The sequence below is a fragment of the Oryzias latipes genome, chromosome 9 (assembly GCF_053564925.1).
Source record: "Oryzias latipes strain Hd-rR chromosome 9, Olatipes_Hd-rR_3.1".
Lineage (NCBI taxonomy): Eukaryota > Metazoa > Chordata > Actinopteri > Beloniformes > Adrianichthyidae > Oryzias > Oryzias latipes.
In genome coordinates this window covers 22,890,153-22,913,153 of record NC_136245.1, presented here as the reverse complement: position 1 = coordinate 22,913,153, position 23,001 = coordinate 22,890,153, and the positions used below count along the sequence as shown (strand labels likewise).

Sequence of the window (23,001 nt, the reverse complement as noted above, 5' to 3'; positions counted from 1 at the left end):
TATTAAAAGTTATTTTTCAGCAGTAGCAGAGTTAAGAGATCAGAGGACTTGAATGAAACTGACAAGTTAAAAGAACTCTGGCTGCTTCTCTGAATTCTTAGTTAAAGTTAAAACGTGCATATTTAAAAAAAAATCCAAGTGTTTTCTTTTATATGTGATGCGGGACCTAGATAGTCTGGTTTTATTTTTCTTTTCTGTGGTATTTGCCTGACCTTAGATAACCCATCATAAAACAACACGGAGGTAGAAGTTCAGAAGGAGGAGATGTGGGCGCCTTGGTTGTTTGGAATGTGGTTTCCTGAAGTCAGTAGGAAAAGTAAAGACTTTAGATTGAGCACAAAAAAACAACATAATTCTTGTTTCTACTGTCTTTATTTTCTCCAAATCCTTACTGACTGTAACTTGGTGCAGTCGTCCATCACGCTCCTTTCGTCCACTTGTAAGCCTGCCTTCTTCTTTAGTTCTTTTGTTCATATCCACCAACACGCTCTCTCAAATCTAGAAATCTGGAACTCAGGTCAGTAAGCAGGAAATGTCTACATCCCCTCGTGACTCCTTCACGATCTTAAGTGATATTTTCTGACCTCTCCTCTCTTAAGGCCCCAGTGCTGCGGAAGTATTTGATTTACAACAGCACAATACAGACTTGACCACCTGCTGTTTTTTTGACTCAGGTTTTTTTGGAACCTGTGCAAATGAATTAATGTGTCCTCCTTGTATTGTGTTTGTCTGTAACAGGCTTCAAATCGAGCATGATGCTGGTCCTTGATCACCCAGGAAAGGACAGTGACTCTGGGTCTCTGTTGATCCGGCCTCAACCAGAAACTTTGCCTTCAGAGACCAATTTGGTTCTTTCTCATCGGCAAAGATCAGACTCCTCAGCGTCAGAAAACAGCGTGAGCTCTGCTCACTCCAGGTCCAATCTGGATTCTGTGGCCTCAGAGAGAAGACAGGTCTCAAGCGTACTTGCTCGGCGGGATTCTGGAGCTTCAGACAAAAGCAGTAGTTCATCCCAGTGTGAACACCTCGACTCTAGCACATCTGAAAAAAGCATCAGCTCCGTCATTCACTCCAGACAGAGACTTGGATCAGATGTATCCGATTCGTGTGTCAGACCACAACTGGGATCAAGATCCTCAGATATCTTGAGTATGTTGGCAAGGACACGGACCAATTCTAGCATGAGCGTGTCTTCCGAGGAGAGGGGTCCAGCTGAGGAGGTAACCTCAAGTTCAACTTACAGCACTGATTCCGAAACGGAGAAAAGCCGAAGTCCCGCCAGCATCCAGACTCAGTCCAACCATGATCATGTTGGTGACAATGAGCAGCCTGATGGCGCTGGTTTATCTCGCCAAAACCCTGTAAATGGCCTGCCCAGTAGCACCAGCAATAAGGAGACAGCAGACGACCAAAAGCCAAAGGTATTATGTACTGCAGTTGTATCAGATTCACATAAAATATCTTTATTGGTTGCAATTTCTAGGACAGTTGCAAAAGAAAAAAAAAGAAATATTAACTGAAACTTGTTCAAAAGTATATTTTCTCCTCAGTGGTTCATTGCTAAGTTGATTTTTAAAATTAAACTCAGGCAATACTTTTACAGTCTGGTCGTCCTTGCACCACTAGAGAGGGATGCTGAGCTGTGAAGCCTCAGTCGAGCTCACAGACTGTTTTAGCTCTGTTACATTTTCCCTAACAAGAAACCCCTGCACTTCATTTTTTTCTGACACCCAGATGCCATCGGCATCCATAAATACAAACACTGCGGTCCTGCTAGATGTTGTTTAACTTGAGTTACTTGGTTACACAAACAAACTGCACCTGACTGCTTCTGTTTGACCTCAGCAGTGCGTCAGCCTCACCTGATGTTAAAGAGACGGCGTCGCACGCCAAAGATTCTGTCTCTCGTCATCTCACAGCTCGGAGAATATACAAACAAATGTCTCCTGTTTCTGCGCCGCCCGCTAGTTGTTGAAGAATATTTCCTGCCTTGAAGGCTCATGTTAGCTTCATGCCATTGTGTGACTCCACTAAATGTGTTTGCTTTAAAACTACTCCCTGACGTCTTCATTGTTCTCTGCTGCATATGTTGATACAGATTCTCCTGGTAATAATGCAATCGCTTTGAGATCCATTGTAGTCGTATTGCCAAGAAAAGATGAAAGGTTCACATTCTCACCCCAAACACAAATGTTGCATGACGAAAAGTCGATGCTGTTTTTAGATCTGTGGAGGTCTGTGTGTGTGTGGTTGCCACTGCAGCCTGAGGCGTGAAGACTCCAGCTCCAGTTGAATGTGCAAATCTGAACAGCACACCAGCTGTGTGGCTGTCAATCCAAGCAATGAAAATGTTGACCTCTGACTTCCTTCACTTCCTTTACTAGGTGTTTTGTCATGTTCTTTTGTGTTTCTTCTTTTTAGAAAACTCTGAACAGCAGTCTGTCATTCAGGCATGTCAATGAGAGAAAATATGGTAAGAAACCACCCCATAAATATATCAAAAATAAAATCCTCTGAGAATAGTTAGTTTTTTTTATCTTAATATTTGCTATATATTAGAGCTAAGCTGAACTAATATTCTTCTTAAAAATTTAAATTGACCTTTTTGTCAATTTTCTGCTTTTGGATTTAAGTGCAAGGAAAAATAATGGAGGTTTTTTATTTCTGTTTTAAGAGTATCTAAGGATTAAGAGATGTAAACAGATGACACAATGGTTTTAGTGTTTCAGACACACATAATACTCTTCCCAGTAACTTCCTTTTTTAAAGAAAAATCTTGCTGTAATAAAAGGTAAACTCTTTGATATGAAGGAAATTTAAGTTGACAGAGAAACTGGATGTGCAGACACGACTTAAGTTTAACTTTACCTATTGAATTTGGAAGAACTCTACTGTTCTTTTTCAAAGTTTTGCAACTTGATTATAGGGTTTTTTGTTTTCCATTTTCTCTTTGCAGCACCTGAGAAGAAAGATGCTGTTCTGGAACAAATTCACCGCACTAGCTCTGTCCGAGATCGAATGCGCAAGTTCACAGAAGCCAGCCAAAGCCCAAATATCCCATCTTTGAAGAAAACCCCTCTTAAGAATGGGATCACCCCTGGCAGCAGCAGCCAGCATGTTTCTAGAGCTGCAGCACTGTTTACACACACAGCAGCATCCCTCAGCACATCTGGAGACACGCCAGCAAGGCCACGTGCTGACTCAGCATCTCGCACCATCACAGCATCGCACAGTCAAACTACACTTCACCCGGGAGGTGTGGCCAACAGTCCTCTGTCTTCAATTGGCCAGTCCCAGGACATCACAGGAGGGACAAGGTTTCCAGCTGAAAAAGATGTGCACGCCTCTGTGGAGTCAAAGGAAGACAGCACTTCAGGGAGACCAGCTGGAGAGAAAGACGCAGACATGAAGACCTTTCTCAGCATCGAGATCAAGGATGGACGCGCCACCACCACCTCCACCATGCCGGCTCCAAGAGGCAACGTCGTGCCCATCACCAGCATGACCCCACGCATTACCACTCTAGGGCAAAAACAAGGTAGGACAATCGGCAGGAAGTTATTCTGATGCTTTTAAGTTGATCCAATTTTGACATCCAATTTAGTTTTTGTTGACACTAATTTAAAATGTTTCACTTTTTTGACTTCAATGATCAATAGAATACAATTCAGTGTAGGAGGATAAACATTGAAGGGCATTTGTTATAGGCTGCCTATGCTGGGGGTGGGGGTGGGGGGGTCAACAGTCAACAGCAGAGAGCATATTGGGGGGGAAATGGAGAAACAACTGGCCACCCTTTTCTGAACAGAGGTACTTTTGCAGAGTGGGTGAAATAGCCTGAGAGCTCACACAGTACGGGCCTTGTGTGTTCTGTTGTGTGGGTGCTGTCAGACCCCCCCCCCTTTTTTTTATCTAAAGCACACAGTCAATGCTTCATTTAGTTGCATGAACAAATAAAAAGCAGAAACATTCATGTTTATGACACACATCATACTTTTTTGTCTTTTCAAGAATTTAACAGCTGACTTTTAAATTACACACATTATGCTTTAGGCACTACAACAGTTAGACCTTTTATTCACAGGATTTAAAAGATGAATATGATGACATTTTCTCCACTTTATAGCTAAAATGTTTAAATTTATTGAAGGAGCTGTTTAAAAAAAAAAGCAAAGAAGACCACGTCAGAAAAGGATTTAGAATATGTAGAAAACCAATTTTGAGAATTGGGATTGTACAGCCATCAGTGCACCCTGTTTGAAGGGGAGGGAAGAACTAAACTGTAGCCTTTTTAGCTTCTTTTTGCAAATTTAAGGGAGGAAATAAAATAAAATACAATAGAATATTCTGCTTCTTAGATGTTGTTAACCAGATAGTAAAAATATGAACTTTTGTCCACAATTTCAGTACTTCATCTGGTACAGAAAAATGTATCAAATGTTTTGTATTCTGTGGTCTTTAGGGGCCGAGCAATCTCTGTATATACTATGAGCAACCCCTAAAATGGATCAGTTAAACACACTGTCATGACTGACTTGAATTCTTGTTGGAACCAGGACCTCCTTGCATTTATGAAACAGAGAAGTCTTTCAGATTTTCCCCATAATTTGGGTCTTTCACTCAAATCATTGATTTTAAAATAGAGCACAAAACTATCCTCCTCATCGCCTCTTTGCGGTAACCGTTTGATAGTCCTTTTTCAGGCCTTTTCCATCAGAAAACAGCTGTGTCTCAGGTTTCCTTCAAAAGCCTCATAAAGTTGTGTAAATGCAAATGTTGCTGGTGTGCATTAGTCCTGTGTCTTCCGATCAAAGTTGTGCATTTGTGTGGAGGCGGAGGCAATGGATCATTTGGAAGCTGGTGTTTGTCTGAGCTGTTATTTTAAAGGTGTCATCATCCACATTTTCATACTTGTCCAACATTAGACATAAATCTGTGTTATTAAGGACACTGTGGCAGCTTATGCAACTGACTAATGGGTACCTTCAAGCAAGGCCATTGAAGTTTTGCGGAAAGTAAAAGCATCCTCTTATAGGAATCACTTTTACATTTTAAATTGATGCAGCCTTATTAGCTGCAGCACGCCATTACACTGGGAAAATGTACTCAACAAAAACACATACTGCTTTAAAATGAGATTTACGCTTTCATTTTACAAAACTGCATGTACACACATCTGTTCATATTTATCCTAGTTGATCATTTTTAGTATTTTCTTCCAAATTCTTGTATTTTTATTTGTTTTGCGTATGTTGTAGAGTTGACCCTCGGCCTTCGACCAACCCCGTTCAAGATGTCCTCATCTACCTTCTCATCTGGACCCTCCATCAAGGTATGGTCTTTTTTCCCCCCGAAGTATGTCTGCAAAAGCAATCCTAAAGATGCCCAGAGGGTTAATGGGAATGTTTCTCTAAAACAAATTTCTTATAACATCTTAATGCTTTCTTGTTTTCTTCTGTGTAACTTCCAAATGTTTCTAAGTGGATTTCCACTGGGGTTTTTACTATGTCCCTGTCCCAGCAATCACCTTAAAAAGGCCTTTAAAGCAAGCGAGCCGTAAGAGCGAAGAGCAGAGTGCGACTGAAAAAAGGAGGGAGTGAAGGAAAGAACAGTGTTTATCAAACACAGAGTGGGTAGCCAGTCCTTGTAGGGTGTGTGGAGAAGAACAGGAGAAGTAGGGAGGTGTTCTGGCCATTCCTGGTTTTCTCTCTGCAGACGGTCCCAACTGAACTTTATCTGGAGAGTGTTTTCCTAAATCACACCTGTCTGTCACCATCCATGACAGTTACAGACCCTCCTCACGTGCTGAGGACTCTGCACGGGTTTCAGTTGTCTGGAAGCAGTCCTCTCTGAGAATTAGCAGAGCACAAATAAATCCTCTCCCAGAAACCAAGAATAAACTCCCACTTGCTTCTTTTAGAAAACTTTTCTCTTCTTCATGGGAGAAGAGTAAGGGATTGAAGGAGTGAGGAGACATGAAACAATGTCCTGTTTACACTTTTTGATGGCGGTGTATTCAGAGTCCAGTGCTAATCTGGTTAAAGGATCAGCCTGCTTGTTGATTAGAGCAGAAAGGAGGATACACAAAGCTCCAGGGGGGAAATAAGATTGAGATAGTCTCTCCGACAGCTAGATCCTTGTTGGGACAAAAGCTCTTGTGTTACAGCCACAAACAAATTTAGAATGCATTAAAAAAAGGGCATTTTTACAGGTGACTAGCCATTCTGGAGGATTTGAGTTTGACTTTTAATCGACCACATTGTCGTTCTAGCATGCAAGTACCGCCTTTGATTGTTTCAGTCTAAACATACAGCTTGGCTAATGTAGTACATGCATGTTCTTAAAGGGGATGCAGAATAGATTAAAGATTATATTAAAACATATTGTGAAACTGCAAAACTACTTGCAGAGTACAAAGTACATGTTCATTCATGCATCAGGTAGAAAAGTTCTTCATCAGTATTTTCTTCAGTACTTTTATACACAGGGAAAGGTTTTATTAAGTTCAGATACCAGCCTTGTTATAACCAAACAAGCCTAAAATTAATATTTTCTGAGACACACTAAAACCCTTTTGTAGCTTGGACTTCATGGCAGATTCGTCTCAGTTTGAACTCATAAAGATTTACCCTGAACGACTTGGTTAACCAACCACCAAGGGGGTACAAAATTGGACAGCATGGGTAATTTTAGGCGAAATCAGAGGCTAGATGCTTACTAACTTTTCCTGAAATAGTTCAAGGTGAGGACGAATCAAACCTCTTTCTTTATGGATATTTTTCACAGTTTTACAAATGTTCACTATGGCTTAAAGATTTTTCTGATATCATGGCGATGCTTAGTCAGAATGAGTTCTTCCAGCCCAAAGTTAATCGTTTCTTTACCACTGGTTCCTTCTGACACTTTGATCCTTTTGGGTGGTCTACAGTTCTCCTTGGTGGTCTAACTTCAGGACTTACAACCTCCTCTATTCACTTGCTGTGTTTTTGCTTTATCACAATACAATGTGTTGATACTGATAGCTTTGGCCTTTGTGTAAGCTTCCTTCAGATCAGCTTCAGCATAAAGAAGTGTTTCATTGATGCACAGAATGAAAGTGAGCAACATATTTTCCCCTCACTGTTCATAAAAAAGTGAAACTGATAAGGCTGGCAAGGTCGAAGACACCTTTCAAATTTAAGACAGGTGAGATGGCGAAGTGTTGTAATCGCAGCTGTCTGAGCTCATCTGCGCTGCCTCACGCCGCTCTCGACCTTAAACGCAAACACAAATAATGCCTACGCTTTGTAGCCAGGGTGATGACGTTCAGTCAGGCTTTGCTGAAGTCACGAGTGCCTGTGGGGTTACACCGGCTGATTGTTGTTGAGCGATCATGGACACAATAACCAACAGTCACTCATGCAGCATGTTGCAGATGAACAGAAACATATCTGTTTGAAGGGTCCAGCTCATGCATGACAGAGACAATCTAACATCTGATTTCTCTGCATCGGTTTTACACTAAAATGTCCTTTTTACCATTATGTTTGCAGATGTTTTAATACAGTTTCAGAAATTATGGTAGCTGACTTCAATAGAAACCTAGATGGTAATTTCTCAAACTCTTTTTCTGAGTACGTTATAAACACAACAGATTGCACACTTGCAGAAATGCCCGTATGTCTTCCTACTCCTCTCAGTCTCAGTGCACTTTCTGTACTTGGTTCAGGATAAAATGTTCTCAGTGCTTGTTGCATGGTAAGACTAGACAAATGCTCCCTTTGGGCTTAACCTCAAATTTTGCTGCCAGTGGAAATTAATATACCGGTACTCAGCTTTAAGGCTTAATTATTTCTAAGAATTACTCTGTTAACATTTAAAGGTCAGACGCAATTGTCCCTCGCTGATATAGTTTTCAATACACGTTGCAATCTTGATTTGAAACAAAGCCAGCCTGGAAGCTACAGTGTGTGTGGTTTGAATGGGGCGAGATGCTTATGTTGTAAGTACTTTGTGTTTATGTAATTGCAGTATTGAATTTAGAGAACATATTTCTGCTGAATGAAGTGTGTTTTGATTTTAGAACATAACGTACTTCTGTCAAAGCAGTCACTTGAAAAAACATCTGTGCCCTTTCTTAAAAAAGAAAGTTTATTTGTCGGAAAACCCTTTATCAGCATAATATGACAAAATGTCATCGTCATCACGACACAGGGTGGGTGTCTAGTTTCTCCAAAGCTATTATGTTGTCATTCTTGTTAGGCGTGTCTATATCGCAAGATTAGATGTTCATCAATTAACTAATTTTATCCGATAACCAAAAAAATAACTAATAAATAAATAAATGGCCTGAGTTTAAATTGTGTGCAATCATTTCATAATTTTACATTTCTGGTTGTAAAATGCAGTTGATGACATATTTTCTTATTTTCGCTTCAGTAGTGCAAATTTAGTGTCTAAATATCATAAATTCAATATTTTATTAATGTTTAATAAAATAGTCTTGAGTGAAAATTCGTCTCTGAGAATCATTTAAAAGGTGTATTTTAACAAAAGAGTATGAGAAACATATCACAACATGTACATTTTCTTTATATGTACATCTGAATCTCCAACTACTTAGACTTTAACTCATAGAAACCTAACCAGCTCGGATTTGTCCAATTTTTCTTTCTTTCTTTTTTTTTTTTGTCTCTTTAAAAAAACAAAAGGGGGATTCAGAATTTACTTTTGAAGAGGTGATTAAAGTCCCACTTCAATCATCTTTTGACCATTTTAAAAGCGTTCCCGGTGGTCTTTTAGTTATATTTATGCCGATTTAGGGAAAATCAAAACACCTGTGTCCTCTACTAGGACATAGTTTCTGCAGAGTGGCAGGAGTTTGTTCGAAATTTGCCTGTGAGTTCTAGGTCGAAACCGTTGGCGCCGTTGGTTCCATCGTCCCTTTGTTTACACTCTCTCCTGCTAGTTTACAGCCCCTCACACCCCCAAGGTAACATTACCGGTGGAACAAATATGGCTAGCATTATTGAAGCTATTCAGCCGTACAGTTTTGTGCCAAATTCCATCTCAGATGAGGAAAATGAAGGCGTACATGGATCTATTTGTCTGCAAGTGGTGGCATTGGAATGGAGCAGAGCAGGGAGCTGATTGCTTGCCGTTGTAGTTTCTACGACACACCATACAAGCTTTTTTTCTAATAGCATTTTCTTTGTCTGCTCCTGATTCACAGCGATTTTGAAAAAGAAATACTCAGAAATGCAGTTTTAGTCTGAATTTCCTTTACCAGTGTATATGTCCTCCATCATCAGAAAAATTATACAAGAATGTGTTTAAAAACACCCAAAACACGATTTTCATTGGCGTGGGTCTTTAAAATTAGCTTTAAACGCGGTACAATCTGAGTTAATAACTTCCTATAGATGCCTGGCCCAGCTGGTTCCCAGTGGAGGTGTGAAGGACATGGCTGAATGAAGGGGAAAGTTCAAGTGGGTGGTGTGGCTTTTCTGAACTGCGTCCTCTCGCGTCCTCCCTGAGAGCAACTGACTCAATGGAATATTGGAAAAGCAGAAGATAAATATACTTGTCGCAGGACACGTGGAAAGAAATGTGCAGGGGCTGCCAGGGAAACACGAGCCCCTACGTGTTTATTGGCTGTCAAGTCAATGCTGGTGAAGAGGAGGGAATTGTTGAGGCTATAAACAGCGTGCATTGTTTTTAATATCACCGATGGACAGAGAGGACAGGGTTTTATTGTTTATTGAATGAGTAGTGACAGTATGAAACAAGTTTTATATTCTCACATGAATTTGGAATAATAGGAAATTTGTCCATATAACGCCGAACATGCCGGGGGTGAACCTAGACCTCCTCCCTGCCTCAGAGCCTCCAGAAGCTTCAGGACGGCCAACAGAGTCGAGGTTGGAAGAGGTGATACGTGATCTACTTGCACGGGAGGAAGCTAAGGATGAGAAGCAGACTTTTGAGGTGGCATTGCGTTGTGCTGTTGTGGAGATGCACAGTGACCTGCAGGTTTGTGGGAAACAGTTGGATGTCCGTCTGGAGAAGACAGCAAATCAAGTGGCTTTTTTGGTCGAGGCCATTACCAAACTACTGGAGGAGAACCTGAGGTTGAGAACTGAGCAAGATAAGATAGTGTGCCAAGTGGAGGCTCTGTGCCAAGCTATGGGACTGTCTGATCACTTTCTATGTAGAGCTAATGACAAGGAAAGCTCATCTTTATGTCTACGCAAAACCAAAGCCACAGGTTTAACATTGCACACTCATCAGGAGATTACAGATGAAGCTCCATGGGGTGTTTTGGCTTCCCCTCACTGCGATTCTTCACCTTCACACCAGGACGCACCAGCTAGCTCTCATCTCAGTGATCAGACAGATCAAGCCCAGGACTTTGCATTATGCTCCAAGGATTTACTCAGAGAGTCTTTGGAGACAAACACTCAGACATCAGAAGACCTTCAGACACCAGCCTTTACAACCCACCGCTCCCTCTCTGCTCCATCTCTGCTGGAAAGCTCCTCTCCAAACACTGACATGGTATTATCTATGTACATACTTGTTGTGACACTTTTTGAGCCAAATGAATGACAAAGGGATGTTTTTGTTCTAGTGTAACTGACTGATTGGCCTTGGATTTAAATGATTCAACTATGAACCTTCTGCTAATTTGAGTCTTTAATGACCTTATCGCCTCTTCACAAAAAAGCTTACCTGTCAGTCAGTTTTGCACACCTGTTATTTTTTAAATCCTTCTATCATCTTGGACCTCTAAGTGTCCTGCCTTGCAAGCGTATGCATCCTTTTTTTTTCTTTTGAGTTGCTACTCTATAATTTAGAGGACAAAAAGACTACATTTTAAAAGCAACAGTGGCCCTGGCCTGTTTGTCACAGATGTGTCACCTGCAGTTGCTGAGGATAAAGGAAATGTGAGAAAGCAAGTCAGACACAGATGAGTGTTTAGAAAAGGCAAAACCAGGTGACAAAAAAACAGCTATGAGCATTTCCCTGTGTTATTATACAAGTATGGTTGATTGATCTTTACTCAGAATTGATTTAATTTATAAAATGGCATGTTGATTTATCAAATACACAAATTGGTTTTTCTCTAAAAGTTATTTGAACTTTTTTTCAGGCAAAACACTGCTTTAATACATTTTAAATATAAAGTTTCACTATTTTGCCAAAGGAATTCAGTTTAAATCATAATAGATGAAAACAACATTTTTTAAATAAATCAGATCTGAAAAACAAACTATGATCATTAGAATACTGCTCAATCTTATTTTAAGTCAAATAGTGAATTTGTGAATCTCTTCAGTATATCGAGTGGGTCTTGGTATCACCAATAATTTCCAGAATGGATTCAACTCGGCAGAACTTGGATACATTCAATTCATGATCATTCCATTCATTTACTCAGCAATGTATGTTTAGGTCGAACGAGCATTAGCATTAACCATCCTATGGGAAATTTCATTATGCGTTAGCATCAAGCTAGCAGACTTTGGCTTTCCTGCTGTTATGCGTTAGGTCACCAGAAAAGGATCGATCTCTACCTTTATGGATCAATTATTGATTAATTAAGCGTCTACTGATTCAAATGAATTTTATCAACCCAGCCCTAATATTGACAGTTATATCCAGCTCTATTTCTCATTCAGCTGAAACACAAATAAAATATTAATATAAATCACTTTCTGGCTTTAGAACCATGTTAAAACTTTCTATTTTATGTACCAGCAGATACATGTGATGTGACCCTTTTTACACTCTGCTGTAATAGGAATATTTCCTCAGACTTCTTATCAAAGCCGGTCAAAGCTAACAACAATATAACTGATTTTTAGCAGCCATAAACAGTTTTCTGTTACATTGACTCAGATACTAAATCTTATTTAAACCAGAATGGAGCACTTGGGGTCTTTTTGGGATTTCTTTTTTTTTTTTTTTCCCTCAACACATCCTCCCTCCCTGATCGCTCCATGTAAGGCTGTGCTTTGTCCCCAAAAATTCTTCAACGGTCAAGTTCTTCTCAGTCCAGCCTGTCCCTCGGGGTCCAGAGTCGGAAACCAGAGCTCACCTTCAATCAGCTGAATGTCCAGGCCGCGACTGTCCCTCTGTGCTGAGGCCTGGCCTGGGCTGGCAGGAGGGGAGAGTAGCTGTTTACAGAGGGACTTTTTCTGAATCTAAATTTGTTTAAACAAAAGCTCTGAAGTTCACATGTAAATAGAAAGTTTATAGTGAACCTAGATAGCTCCAGCTCAACACAAAGTTTATTTAACAGCCCTATTATCCGTCATGGTTTGTCTGTTCTCACGATTCCCTGCCTTCTTACTTCACGTTTTCGGTCTTTTCCTGGCGAACATGCAGGGACATTCTCTCAGAATGCACAAAATAGGAAAACAGCACCACCGTTTGGGAATATTATTAAGTAAAAGCTTTGGAGGTGGATTCCTTTTCATTAGTTGCACCACTCAAACTCGATAGCCTTGGTAGTGTAAGTTTATCTTGTGAGCGTATGGTCCTTCTGCCATAACTGGAGTGTGAAATAAAGTTGGTTGACATGTTGAGTGGTTAGTCCGGGGATCTGCAACCTTCAACACTTGGGAGACATTCAGGCCGATTTCTCACAAAGTCTAAACTTCACCCTTTAGAAAAAAATCCCCTGATTTGTATTCATGTTATTGTTGCTTTTCTACGTGTTCACACATAGAAAATCTGTCCTATAATCCGGTGCACTGGAATTCTGGTTGAGCTTCTGATCTGAAATAGATTTTCTGTGGTACATAGTTCTCAAAAATCTGTCAAAATGGTTCAGTTCCACTTGTGATACGTACTATCATTCAACTCTTTCTGAATGAGTTCAATAAAGTTTGAGTTAGCTTACTTTACTTTTTTTGTTTTTATTTTACAACCAAATTACTTTTTACTCTATAGTTACTTTTTCAAATGACCGGTAAAAACTTTTCTTTCACCAGAGAGCCACAACAGAGGGGTCAACCCTGGAACCCTAGGTTGCAGTCCTCTGTAGTCGTACAGAAAAAGATTAGTAGGTGGGAAATGTGAGGCCTTGTATGGTTGTAACGGGTTGAACGTAAATCCTCTAGCCAACATTTAATTCATGTTTTCTAAACCCTCCCTCTGGTTTGCTGAACACACAGCTTCAGAACTGTGTAACTGTTTCTCTGTAAAATGAGTGAAGACAATATCAGAACCTCAGATTAACAGTTACTTGGGTCTGCCTCTGCTGTATTTTCTTTGTGTAGATGGAAAAGGAGCCCGTTGTTGCCTCAGAGCCAGTGTTTTCTGCCAAACCCTCCCTGCAGGTGACCCGTCACAACCCACCCACTCCCAGTGATCCCTGCTCCCAGGTCAAACCTGTGGAGTCCTCTGGAAAACTAACTGAAGAACAGCTTGCTGCGATTGAGGATGAAGATGTTCTTGACAAAATGGTATTCAGCGTCCTCTTAATCATCCTATTTTCTTTTAATTTAACAGAATCTTTAAACTGTGGTTGAAAATAATTGTGTTTTTTATCAGTAGAGTTCTTTCTGTGTGTGTTTTGATAAAAAGTGAGCTTTTCAAACTTTTACAGCTTGATCAGTCCAAAGACTTTGAGGAAAGGAGAATGATTCGCGCAGCACTGAGAGACCTTCGCAAAAAAAATAGAGGTAACTGCATGTGTTTATCTGCTTTTACAAAGAGTGTTCTATTTTTCAAATACTTCTACGACCAGAGGACGCAGCATGTTCACAAAATGTCCATCATTATTGTTACAAATGTGAAAAAGGTCTCGCTTTTATCCGTTCTGCCCTCAGAGGCTATGCTGGGCTGTACGCAGGAGGAATTGGGTAAGACAGGTGGTGTGCGGTGCACATTAATGATTGACTCATGCCTGGTTTGGTTCTGTTGGTTGCACCCTCTTCTCTTTGTCAAATGTGATTGATGATTAAAGCATGTTTTGAGTTTTGCATGAACCTTGTGGTTTGTGAGATCACAAAGCGTCTCCATTCTCACATGTGGAGAAGTTCCTGTTTTCCAGTTTGCTGGGGGGATATTTGAAACATGTGGAATTTGGTTTAGAGGACTGCTATTACAATTTACCATCATACAGACCTGAAATGAGTTTTAAAAAAAGAATGCACAATTTTTTTGAAAAATGAGAGCAAAGTTTATTTAAAAGGTGCACGTTGTCCATTTTGTACAGAAATTCTCCTCCACATGACAAAAATCAGACTGTTTGTGCTTAATTTGTGCAGTTTTTTTGTTTTTCCTGCTAAACCTCCCATATGGCTGTGTGGGAAAATGGTTACTTGTAACGGGGAAATGCTTTTCAAATTCCCAAAAATAGAAGCTTTATTTTGTTTGTAGCTTTTTTTTATTTTTTTATTTTTTTGAAGTGATGTGTAATGTTGCCCGCTTCTTTTAGATGTTCTCCTTTCAACTGTTTTATATTTTTCCTCTCCTAACCTCTGTTTTACACAAGACCAAAGACTAAAGGAGCGAGAGACTCGCCTGCAGGAGCTGCTGCAGCAGAGAGATCGCGCGCAGAGAGCTCACGCTGGGCCCGGAGCTGGAGAGGTGGTGGTGAAGAAGGTGGAGAAGTCAGCAGATGGATCAACCATCAGCCAAGTGACCAAGACAAACCGATTCACACAGTCTGGTACTTTTATTTCTCTTTATTTTTGCCTCCACAGGTTGTATTAAGCAGGACTTTTATTACCGGCACCTTTTTTTAATAATAAATATGAAAAATTCATGTTGGATATGCTAATTTTTCTTCTAATGGGTTTTTTAGATGATAGGAACAAATCAAGTACAACTGTGGAGACAAGTTACGTGCAGAAAATTGACAGTAAGTTTTTTTTTTTTTTTCAGATTAACTTTTTTTTTTTTTCATAATCTGGAGTACAAATAAAACATTTGCTTATTTATATCTGTCTCTCCATATTTTCAGGAGGAACCCTCCACTCAAAGTCTTTCAGCTACACCTCTTCCTCAACCTCTAACACCAGCAAAAAAGTTGGCAGGTGGGTCATCATGACGCCTCCCAACATTCACTAGTTCAAATGAGTTTTTGGAACATGCTTGCTTGGCTCCTTCTTAGTGTGTTTGATCGCGAAGATGACACACCCTCTCGTGCTTTGGAGCGACGGCAGGCAGAGAGGCGCAAAGAGGTGGCGAGGGCTCAAACCATGCCGAAGACGTCCGCCATGCAAGCTCGCAAAGCCATGATGGAGAAGTTGGAGAAGGAGGGAGGCGGGTGAGGAGAAACAGAGAAAGGAGGCCAAAGAAGACAAGCAGCTGGGTAAAGCATGTAAATACTAATGCAGAAATGGCTTTCTTTGCAGACCTTTCAATCAGGTTGTTGCTAAGGTAAACAGGGTGCAGCGCTCCACCAGCTTTGGTGTACCCAACGCTAACTCCATCAAGCAGATGCTGCTCGACTGGTGTCGTGCCAAGACTCGCTCGTATGAGGTAAGCCAACAAACCATGACTGCCTCTTTTGTGTATTCAGAGCTTATCTCTGTCTGAACATTAGGCCGGATTTGAATTGGACTTTGATGGAAAACGTTCCACTTTACAAATTCTTTCCCCTCAGCATGTGGACATCCAGAACTTTTCATCCAGCTGGAGCGACGGCATGGCGTTTTGTGCCTTGGTGCACAGTTTCTTTCCAGATGCTTTTGACTACAGCTGTCTGAGTCCGAGCAACCGCAGGCACAACTTTGAAGTGGCCTTCAGCGCCGCAGAGTGAGTACACGCTAACCTGGGCAGAAAACTCATTTGTGGGTATCATCTGAAAGAGTATGAAGTGTAATCAACAGAACATGCAGTCTTGGTTCCCCCCACACACCAACAATTCAGTCCGGTCTAACAAACGACCCAAAGCTGTCTCCCCTTCTTTCATTGTATAAACTTTTTCTGTTGTGTTTCTTGTAAAACTCCCTGCTGCTCTTTGCCAGCGCTGTGAAGACCAATCAGCCGCTCAACTGATGCATCAGTGCTAACTTCCTTTGTCTCTCCTAGATGTAAGCTTCTCCTTCAGAACCGAGTGAGCTGTGCGTTAGACTAACTTCCCTTTAAGTCTCCTCCCCCTATTCCAACCCAGACCCACGAGCAAACGTCTCATTAAAGCTCAGAGATGGATGAACTTTTCCATTTGCTCCCTCCTTCTTTCTCTTACATTTCTCCTCACTTTTGCATCTGTCACTTGTGATGACCTGACCCTGTGTGTGTGTGTGTGTGTGTGTGTGTGTGTGTGTGTGTGTGCGTACAGCCACATGCTTTAGGAAGATGTCTGTATGGATGTTGAAGTTAATTGTTCCTCTCAGCACTGGACTGTCACACAACCGCACCACTTTGTCTGCCCCCCCCCCCCCCCTTTTTTTGTCTGTTTTTTTCTTTTTTTGTGTGTTTGTGTGTCTGTTGCATCTCCACTGGCTTCCAGATCCTCCCAACTCACGCAGACACACACACCATGCTGAGCACACACCATGCTGGACACGTGTGTTTTTTAGAGTCACGTCATTGCATTTTTGTTTGTTACAAAACTGTTGTTGTTGTTGTTTTTTTTTTATACATTTGTTATTACATTCATATCAAAAGAGAAACAACAACAACAAACAAAAAGGCTAAATGAGCATTAGCTGATGCTCATTTGACATTTTGTTGTCTTTTATCTGTGTGCCACAAAGTGAATGTATTGTGATGTTAATGAGGCATGACAACATATATTTGTGAACACATAATGTAAACTTGTTGTTTTTTTTGTGTTTTTTTTCTCTGTACTTCCAAATCTCCCTTTTATTGGCTGTTCACGGCTTCATCTGTTTCCCCCTCCTTCTTTCTCCTTTTCACATCTTTCTGTCCTTTACTTCTGCCTCTTCTGTGCCATCCTCCGTTCTCCTCTTCCTCTGGGTGTCCTTTATCCTATCTCCCTCCACCCTCCTCTTCCACCTCCTTCACTTTTGGGTGTGGGCACAGGAAACTAGTGGACTGCCCCCAGCTGTTGGATGTGGAAGACATGGTGAAGATGCGTGAGCCAGACTGGAAGTGTGTGTACACATACCTGCAGGAGTTCTACAGGGGTCTGGTGACAAAGGGCCTGGTTAAAACCAAAAATTCCTCCTAGAACTGCACCCTTCCTAACAGTGAAGCAATGGTGAGATGGTGACTAAGTGCTCGCAGAAGCTCTCTGACCGGATAGATTGTTCTATAGTCTGACAGGAAGGACATTGAATGTGTGCTTTAGATAGCCGTAGGATGCTGTGTGTTAATCCGAATCACCAAACATGGAGTGTGTGTGTCCACGCGGACTTTTCCGCAAGGTCACTTGTTCAGAGTCATTTGGAGCCCAACACTTAAAAAGGAGCTCGAGTCTCTCCGAATTTCAAACATAGCAGTTCAGAAAGAAAGCAGAAAGGATGGCGGCTTTGTTGTTCAATCAAGCGAGGTCACAGTGTTTATACACTTGGCTTGTAAAACCTTTTAGAGACATTTATAGAAAAAGAGATCCTACATGGTTGACGTTTCTCCTCTCTTGAAAACATCTACCCTCTGCACTTTGCATCAACTCACGTGACAGGGGGGTTTACTTTGTCAGGGCATAGCGCCATCATGTGGTCATTAACCTCTGGCACAGCCAAATGTATTTATAAAGCACTCTTTAAAGGTTTTTCCATTTAGTTGTTTATTGAAAATGTACAACAGAGTATCAGGGCCACCATGAACTAAAAATAATTAAATAATTATATTAGAATAAAGTGACTGTATTCTTATGTATTTATTTATTTCTTCTTTTATTATGGCCCTAATACTCCATTGTGTAAATATGATAAAAGGGTAACTATAATGAAATACTAATCTGAAGAGTATGAGTGTTTTGAAACAGTTTCACAAAAAAATCTAAATACAGCTTAAGACAAGTTGCTCTAAAGCTAAAAGCATCCTCCTTTTTCATTCAGTGCTTGTCATCTCCATCATCTTTCATTCATTTATACTCATCCTGTCTTCCACTCTATGCCTGTTCATCAGGACCTGTGTGAACTGCATGCCTTTGCTGGAGGTGGAAGACATGATGATCATGGGAAACAAACCCGACTCCAAATGTGTCTTCACCTACGTACAGTCTCTGGTCAATCACCTGCGGCGATATGAGATGTCCATGGGCCGCTCCTCTGACCTCTGACCTGGGATTAGTCTTTATCTGTCCAGCTCCATCCATCTTTCATCCCTAAATTGCCTCTCTACCGCCTGATAGAGATATTTGTTCAGCAGACAGAGTCATATTCATCGCACATTTCTGATGGACATGTGCAAAAACAACTACATATTGTTTTTGCTTAGCATGTTGTATGTTTGGGCAGTGGTGATATTTTTATTATTTTAGTTCCCTTTAGGACACAGTTTGTTAAAAAAAAAACATGTCTTTAATATTATTATGTTATTATAGTTGTTCACAAACTTTTTTATACAAGCTCCAATATGCTGCAGCCATTTTGTTTGTTTGCATATTGAAAAAATCCAAAGGAAAAATATGTTTTAAAATAACATTTTCCTGTTGAACGTATTACTTTAGATGCATTTCTGCTCTTCAATAGTCATTTTACTGTTTTTAGCACTTCTGTTGGTGATTCCATTAATAGATATGTTTTCCCCTCATTAACCAAAAGTGGTTTTCTAGTATTTTTTGTGCTACTTTGATTTTAATGTTGATCCATTTAATGAATCTGTTCATTTTTAATCACACAATCTTTTATTCAAAGATTTTATTCAGATTTAGATTGTCTAATTCTTTACCCCCCCCTCCCCAACTTCAGTTACTTAAAATATGAATACATTCTGCTGATTAACTAACAGCAGATGAACGATTGTCGCCACCTCAATCAGAACCCATCATGAAGTCCAATAAATGCTCATCAATGCCCAATTCTTTTTTTATTTTTACTTTTTTTGTTGTAGTTTGCGTGTGTACATTATTCTTCTAAACCTTTAGATTGAAACTACTTTTAAAACACCTTTGACTACCTTTCTTTTGAAAGCCAGCTGTAGGGTAAGTGAGGCTATTAAGAACAGATACAGGAAAAAAAAACTTGTATATTTAACAACAATGAAGCTAAGCAAAGATTTTAAATTAAGTTTATTATTTCACTTGTTGAATTCAGGTTTCTTTGAGAGGATGTGTAATTTGAGTTCAGTGTTACAGCACAGATTTCTACTAGCTTTGTTTTTGTCAAAGATGTTTTTAAATGACTCCACTGCTGGCGCCTGTTGGATAAAAAGACCTCCACAAAGCAGTGAGTTTAGTGTGACTGTGTGCGTGTGTATATAAGAGCTTTAACACAATAGAATTTCATGTTTCTGTGCACCACAGTTAAATGTGAATTCACAATTAAATCAGTTGTGGGAAAAAATTTTTGAGTTTTTTTTTTTTTTTTACTTGGATGTCTTTTTTATGTAATATATTTTAAAAAAACAACAAAATCAGGGTGGTTTGGCTGTTTTTATTTTCTTATTTCCTCTGGAGTCATCTTGTTTGCATGAGTCCTACCCACAAGAACAAATAGCATCAGCCTTAGGCCAGTCAGAAGATTTTCAGCCTGAAGCTTCATTCAGTTCCCCAGCAGGAAAGAAGGAAACACAGACTCACAAAAAGAGGAAAAGATCATGGAAATGATTTCACACAAACTTGAAATTTCTGTTTGGACAGTAGAAAATCACCCACAAAATAACCTGATACGACCCATAAATGTACAATGAAAACTAGGTGCTCATTAAGAGTGGGCCTATAACGGGTCGTCACATGTGTCTAACATTTCCCAGAGCTTTCTCCCGGTCTTATGAAGAATTACAAACATTTGTCAGCAGCTATGGGTGGTCTTGCTCTTGCAGGTTATAGGTCGGTGTGCTCGGCCTCTGCGTTTCCCTCAGAGGTGGATGCTTTGTGCTGGGGCTCATCTTTAAACGGGCTGTCTTTGGCGGGGGAGAAGCGGAACTCCTCTGGCACCTCATCCTCTTGTTTCTCCTTCTTATAAAACCCCAGTTTCACCAAAAGCTCATTAATCTCAGTGCGGGTCATGTGAGAAAGGGCAATCCTCTGTAAGAAGAGATGATGTTTAAAAACATCTTTTGCATAGACAATAGGGTGCTGTATTATTTTCAAATCATAGCATAATATAAGCCATTTTCAACAGATTAAAAAGTAGCCCACAGTTGTCTGATTTCTTCAGGTCTGTAAAAAATATGTATGATATTTTAATTTTTTGTGTCTAATAAATAGCCTATTTTTGACGATAATTTAAAGTACCGGTAGTTCCATTTAAGGTGTATTAAAAAATGTAAGCTTCCCTTTTTGACATTTGGATTTAAAAAAACGTTATAATTTTGGTCCCTTACCCAATCTTGCCTTTCTTTTAGGGAAACATTGGTCCATACTGATATCTTTATGAATCTCTGAATATTTCTGTTATTTTTTTTAACCCACACCAAGTTTCAGTGCATTCCAAAAAGTTGGCCAAATGAAAGTCTCATTGCATGAAATGAAGCAAAATACACATCTATATGCAACTTCCACTCTACTGATGATGAGTGATTTTTAGTTAACAATAACACAAAAAGAAATACTGCAAAAAAGAAATATATTTATAATTTTACTGAAATACAAAACAAAAGAGAAACTAAACAAAAGCATGGATGTTATACTCACATCAAGTTCATCATAATAGTGACTGAGGAGGACAAGCTCAGGATCAGCCCCAGGAATGTGCTTCATCACCAAGTTATGGCTGAAATAGGGGGTCAAGGTTTTCAAAAAACATAACCCAATTCTGAACTAGAGAACAGAATTTAAGGATACTAAAGTGGAATGTCCTGAGTCACAAAAGCTTTGACCTGCAAAAAGAGAGACAAGGATTAGGATTTTCTGGCTAAGATGCCATATTTGTCAGGAATTGGTAGAAATTCTGGGTGGAAAATGAGAAATCTATATATATATTCCAGAAGGAGCATTGATGAGGCTTCAATCTGCCTGTTGACACCCTCCCTGTTTGTCATACATAACGGTAAAACTGACCTCTCTGAGCCTGTTGAGCTGTCATCCACCACACGTCTGGAGAGAGGCAGAAAATTAGACAGCTTTGAGGAAAAAAGATTGGTGAAAACAAACTATGCAATGCGTTAGTTTTACATTTTTGTTCTCATGGCAGATACACAAAGCGTATTGGGAAAAGATTTAAGTTATGTTTTGTTTTTGTGCACATTTTACTTATATTTTTGTTCAAAGTAATCCCTGTTTCCCTCAAAAATCTATGAAAAAGATTCAAAACTTGTTATTGTGGAGGAATCTCCCTGCAAATAGGTTTCTAGCACAACAGCATCTCAAGCAAGCTAATACTTTTTGTCAGTTTGGTTTGATTTTACCACCCAGGGGTAAGTAGGCTACACAAATACAAAAGCTTTTGTGCTTCACCTGCACAACCTGATCTCTCTATTATAGAATATGTTTACAATAATCAGATTTTTTTACAGTTATGAGATGAATTACAGTGAATTACGGAATGATTAACATCAGTAACAGTTATGATCATTATGAGAAATCCTTGATTTTATCATTTTATTAAAAATGTACCAAGTCCTCCAGAGCCCCTTACGCATGCGCACAACACTTAAATTTTGTAGGTCGAAAAAAAGAGCCCCTTTCAGACAATTTGTCGGCCCTAAGGTATGATTGTTATAAACTCGAAATAAACCATGATCAGAGGATGAAGAAAGCTCCATACCTCCACCCGCGCTCGCGCCAGCCCCTCCAGCTTCTTCACGTCGATATCATAACCGGAGGCGCAATGAAGAACGGCGGCCAGCGCGATCAGCCACATTCTCCTCCCGGAGCCGGTCTTCCGTCGAACCGGAACCCGTGGATGCACGAAGGTAACTGGGAGACAGAAGGGGAAGTGGTGATCGGCTGCCACGTCAAGCTTTGCTCTCGGATGAGGCAGGAAGGCGTGGGGAGGACTCCCATTGGCTGTTCAGCCACACAAGGTTGATTTCTAAAGTTGGAATCTTATGACTCCATAAACCTGATGATCAGCCCTGAAATCTCAATAAAGTTAAAGTTGACACACAACTTCCATCAGATCTTTCTGAATATTAACTATGAATGAACTGTATACTTTAATCTTTTTAGTGCTTTTCTGATGATGTATTATTGCCTTTAAGTTTGAATCAACAAAATAAAAGCTTCATAAACCATTACAAAATAAAACTAAATGTGGAAACATGCAATTTTGTTTTTCACAATGCTGTACAGTTGGAACTATCGGGTCAAAGCCTTCATTATCTCGAAGAAATACAGTTAAAGAACTGAATGGGTTTTTACGGAAGACTATACAGCCTTAAACTCACAAAAAGTTTGTTATGTTTTGTGAATCACAAGTTTTGTTATGTTTATTTGTTCCTTTCATGAAAAAAATACCCACAATATATTAAAATATTTAATAAAGCATATGTACACACATATTCATTACAGGAAAGGAGCAGTGAGAAGAATTAAATTCTTATTTTACTTCTGCCCCTATTATAAAGCTTATTTGATAATGTGATCTTTCATAAACAACACAAAACAAGCCAAAAGTGGTAAATATACTATTCCTAGTTTATATTGGTTTATTTTGATTGATCTGATTTACTGACCTAAAATTGATTCAGAACATCTTTAGCATGTAATCGGTGGGACTCAGAGATAAATACCTGGATACTGAACAGTGCAGGTGAAGTTTTCCAACTTCCTTGTTTTTCTAACAAGATAATCATGTGTAAATTTACTATGTGTACAAACAAAAAACAAAAAAGTAATGAAGAATCCATTCACATTTTAATTTCATGTTGTTGTTTTTCCACATAGAAATAATCCAAAGGGAACATCATTGGAACATTCTACCACTGTATGGTCACATGTCTTCAAAGTGTTTCCACAAGTTGGACTGTAATGATGACTTGATCATT

At 39.7% G+C, this 23,001-nt stretch overlaps 2 protein-coding genes across 2 annotated transcripts in view; one reads left to right on the top strand and one right to left on the bottom strand.

Moving 5' to 3' along the window:
• The window catches only part of smtnb (smoothelin b), a 43,511-nt gene extending 24,026 nt beyond the window's left edge, over positions 1-19,485 (top strand). Inside the window, 16 exon segments of the mRNA XM_011479128.4 lie at positions 739-1,421; positions 2,422-2,473; positions 2,957-3,538; positions 5,259-5,332; positions 13,266-13,451; positions 13,595-13,670; positions 13,818-13,850; positions 14,486-14,662; positions 14,798-14,854; positions 14,957-15,029; positions 15,107-15,262; positions 15,351-15,477; positions 15,602-15,753; positions 16,987-17,119; positions 17,121-17,164; positions 18,037-19,485. Of these exon segments, the coding sequence (XP_011477430.2) occupies positions 739-1,421; positions 2,422-2,473; positions 2,957-3,538; positions 5,259-5,332; positions 13,266-13,451; positions 13,595-13,670; positions 13,818-13,850; positions 14,486-14,662; positions 14,798-14,854; positions 14,957-15,029; positions 15,107-15,262; positions 15,351-15,477; positions 15,602-15,753; positions 16,987-17,119; positions 17,121-17,164; positions 18,037-18,190 (2,759 nt within the window). The 3' untranslated portion in view covers positions 18,191-19,485.
• selenom (selenoprotein M) lies at positions 19,486-22,004 on the bottom strand. Its single transcript, XM_011479126.4, has 5 exons — positions 21,780-22,004; positions 21,074-21,109; positions 20,858-20,892; positions 20,708-20,786; positions 19,486-20,098 (listed from the first exon to the last, which is right to left on the bottom strand). Exons 1-5 carry the CDS (start codon positions 21,873-21,875, stop codon positions 19,895-19,897), a joined length of 450 nt encoding a protein of 149 aa, XP_011477428.2. The 5' UTR covers positions 21,876-22,004; the 3' UTR covers positions 19,486-19,894.
• Positions 22,005-23,001: the final 997 nt, after the last annotated feature.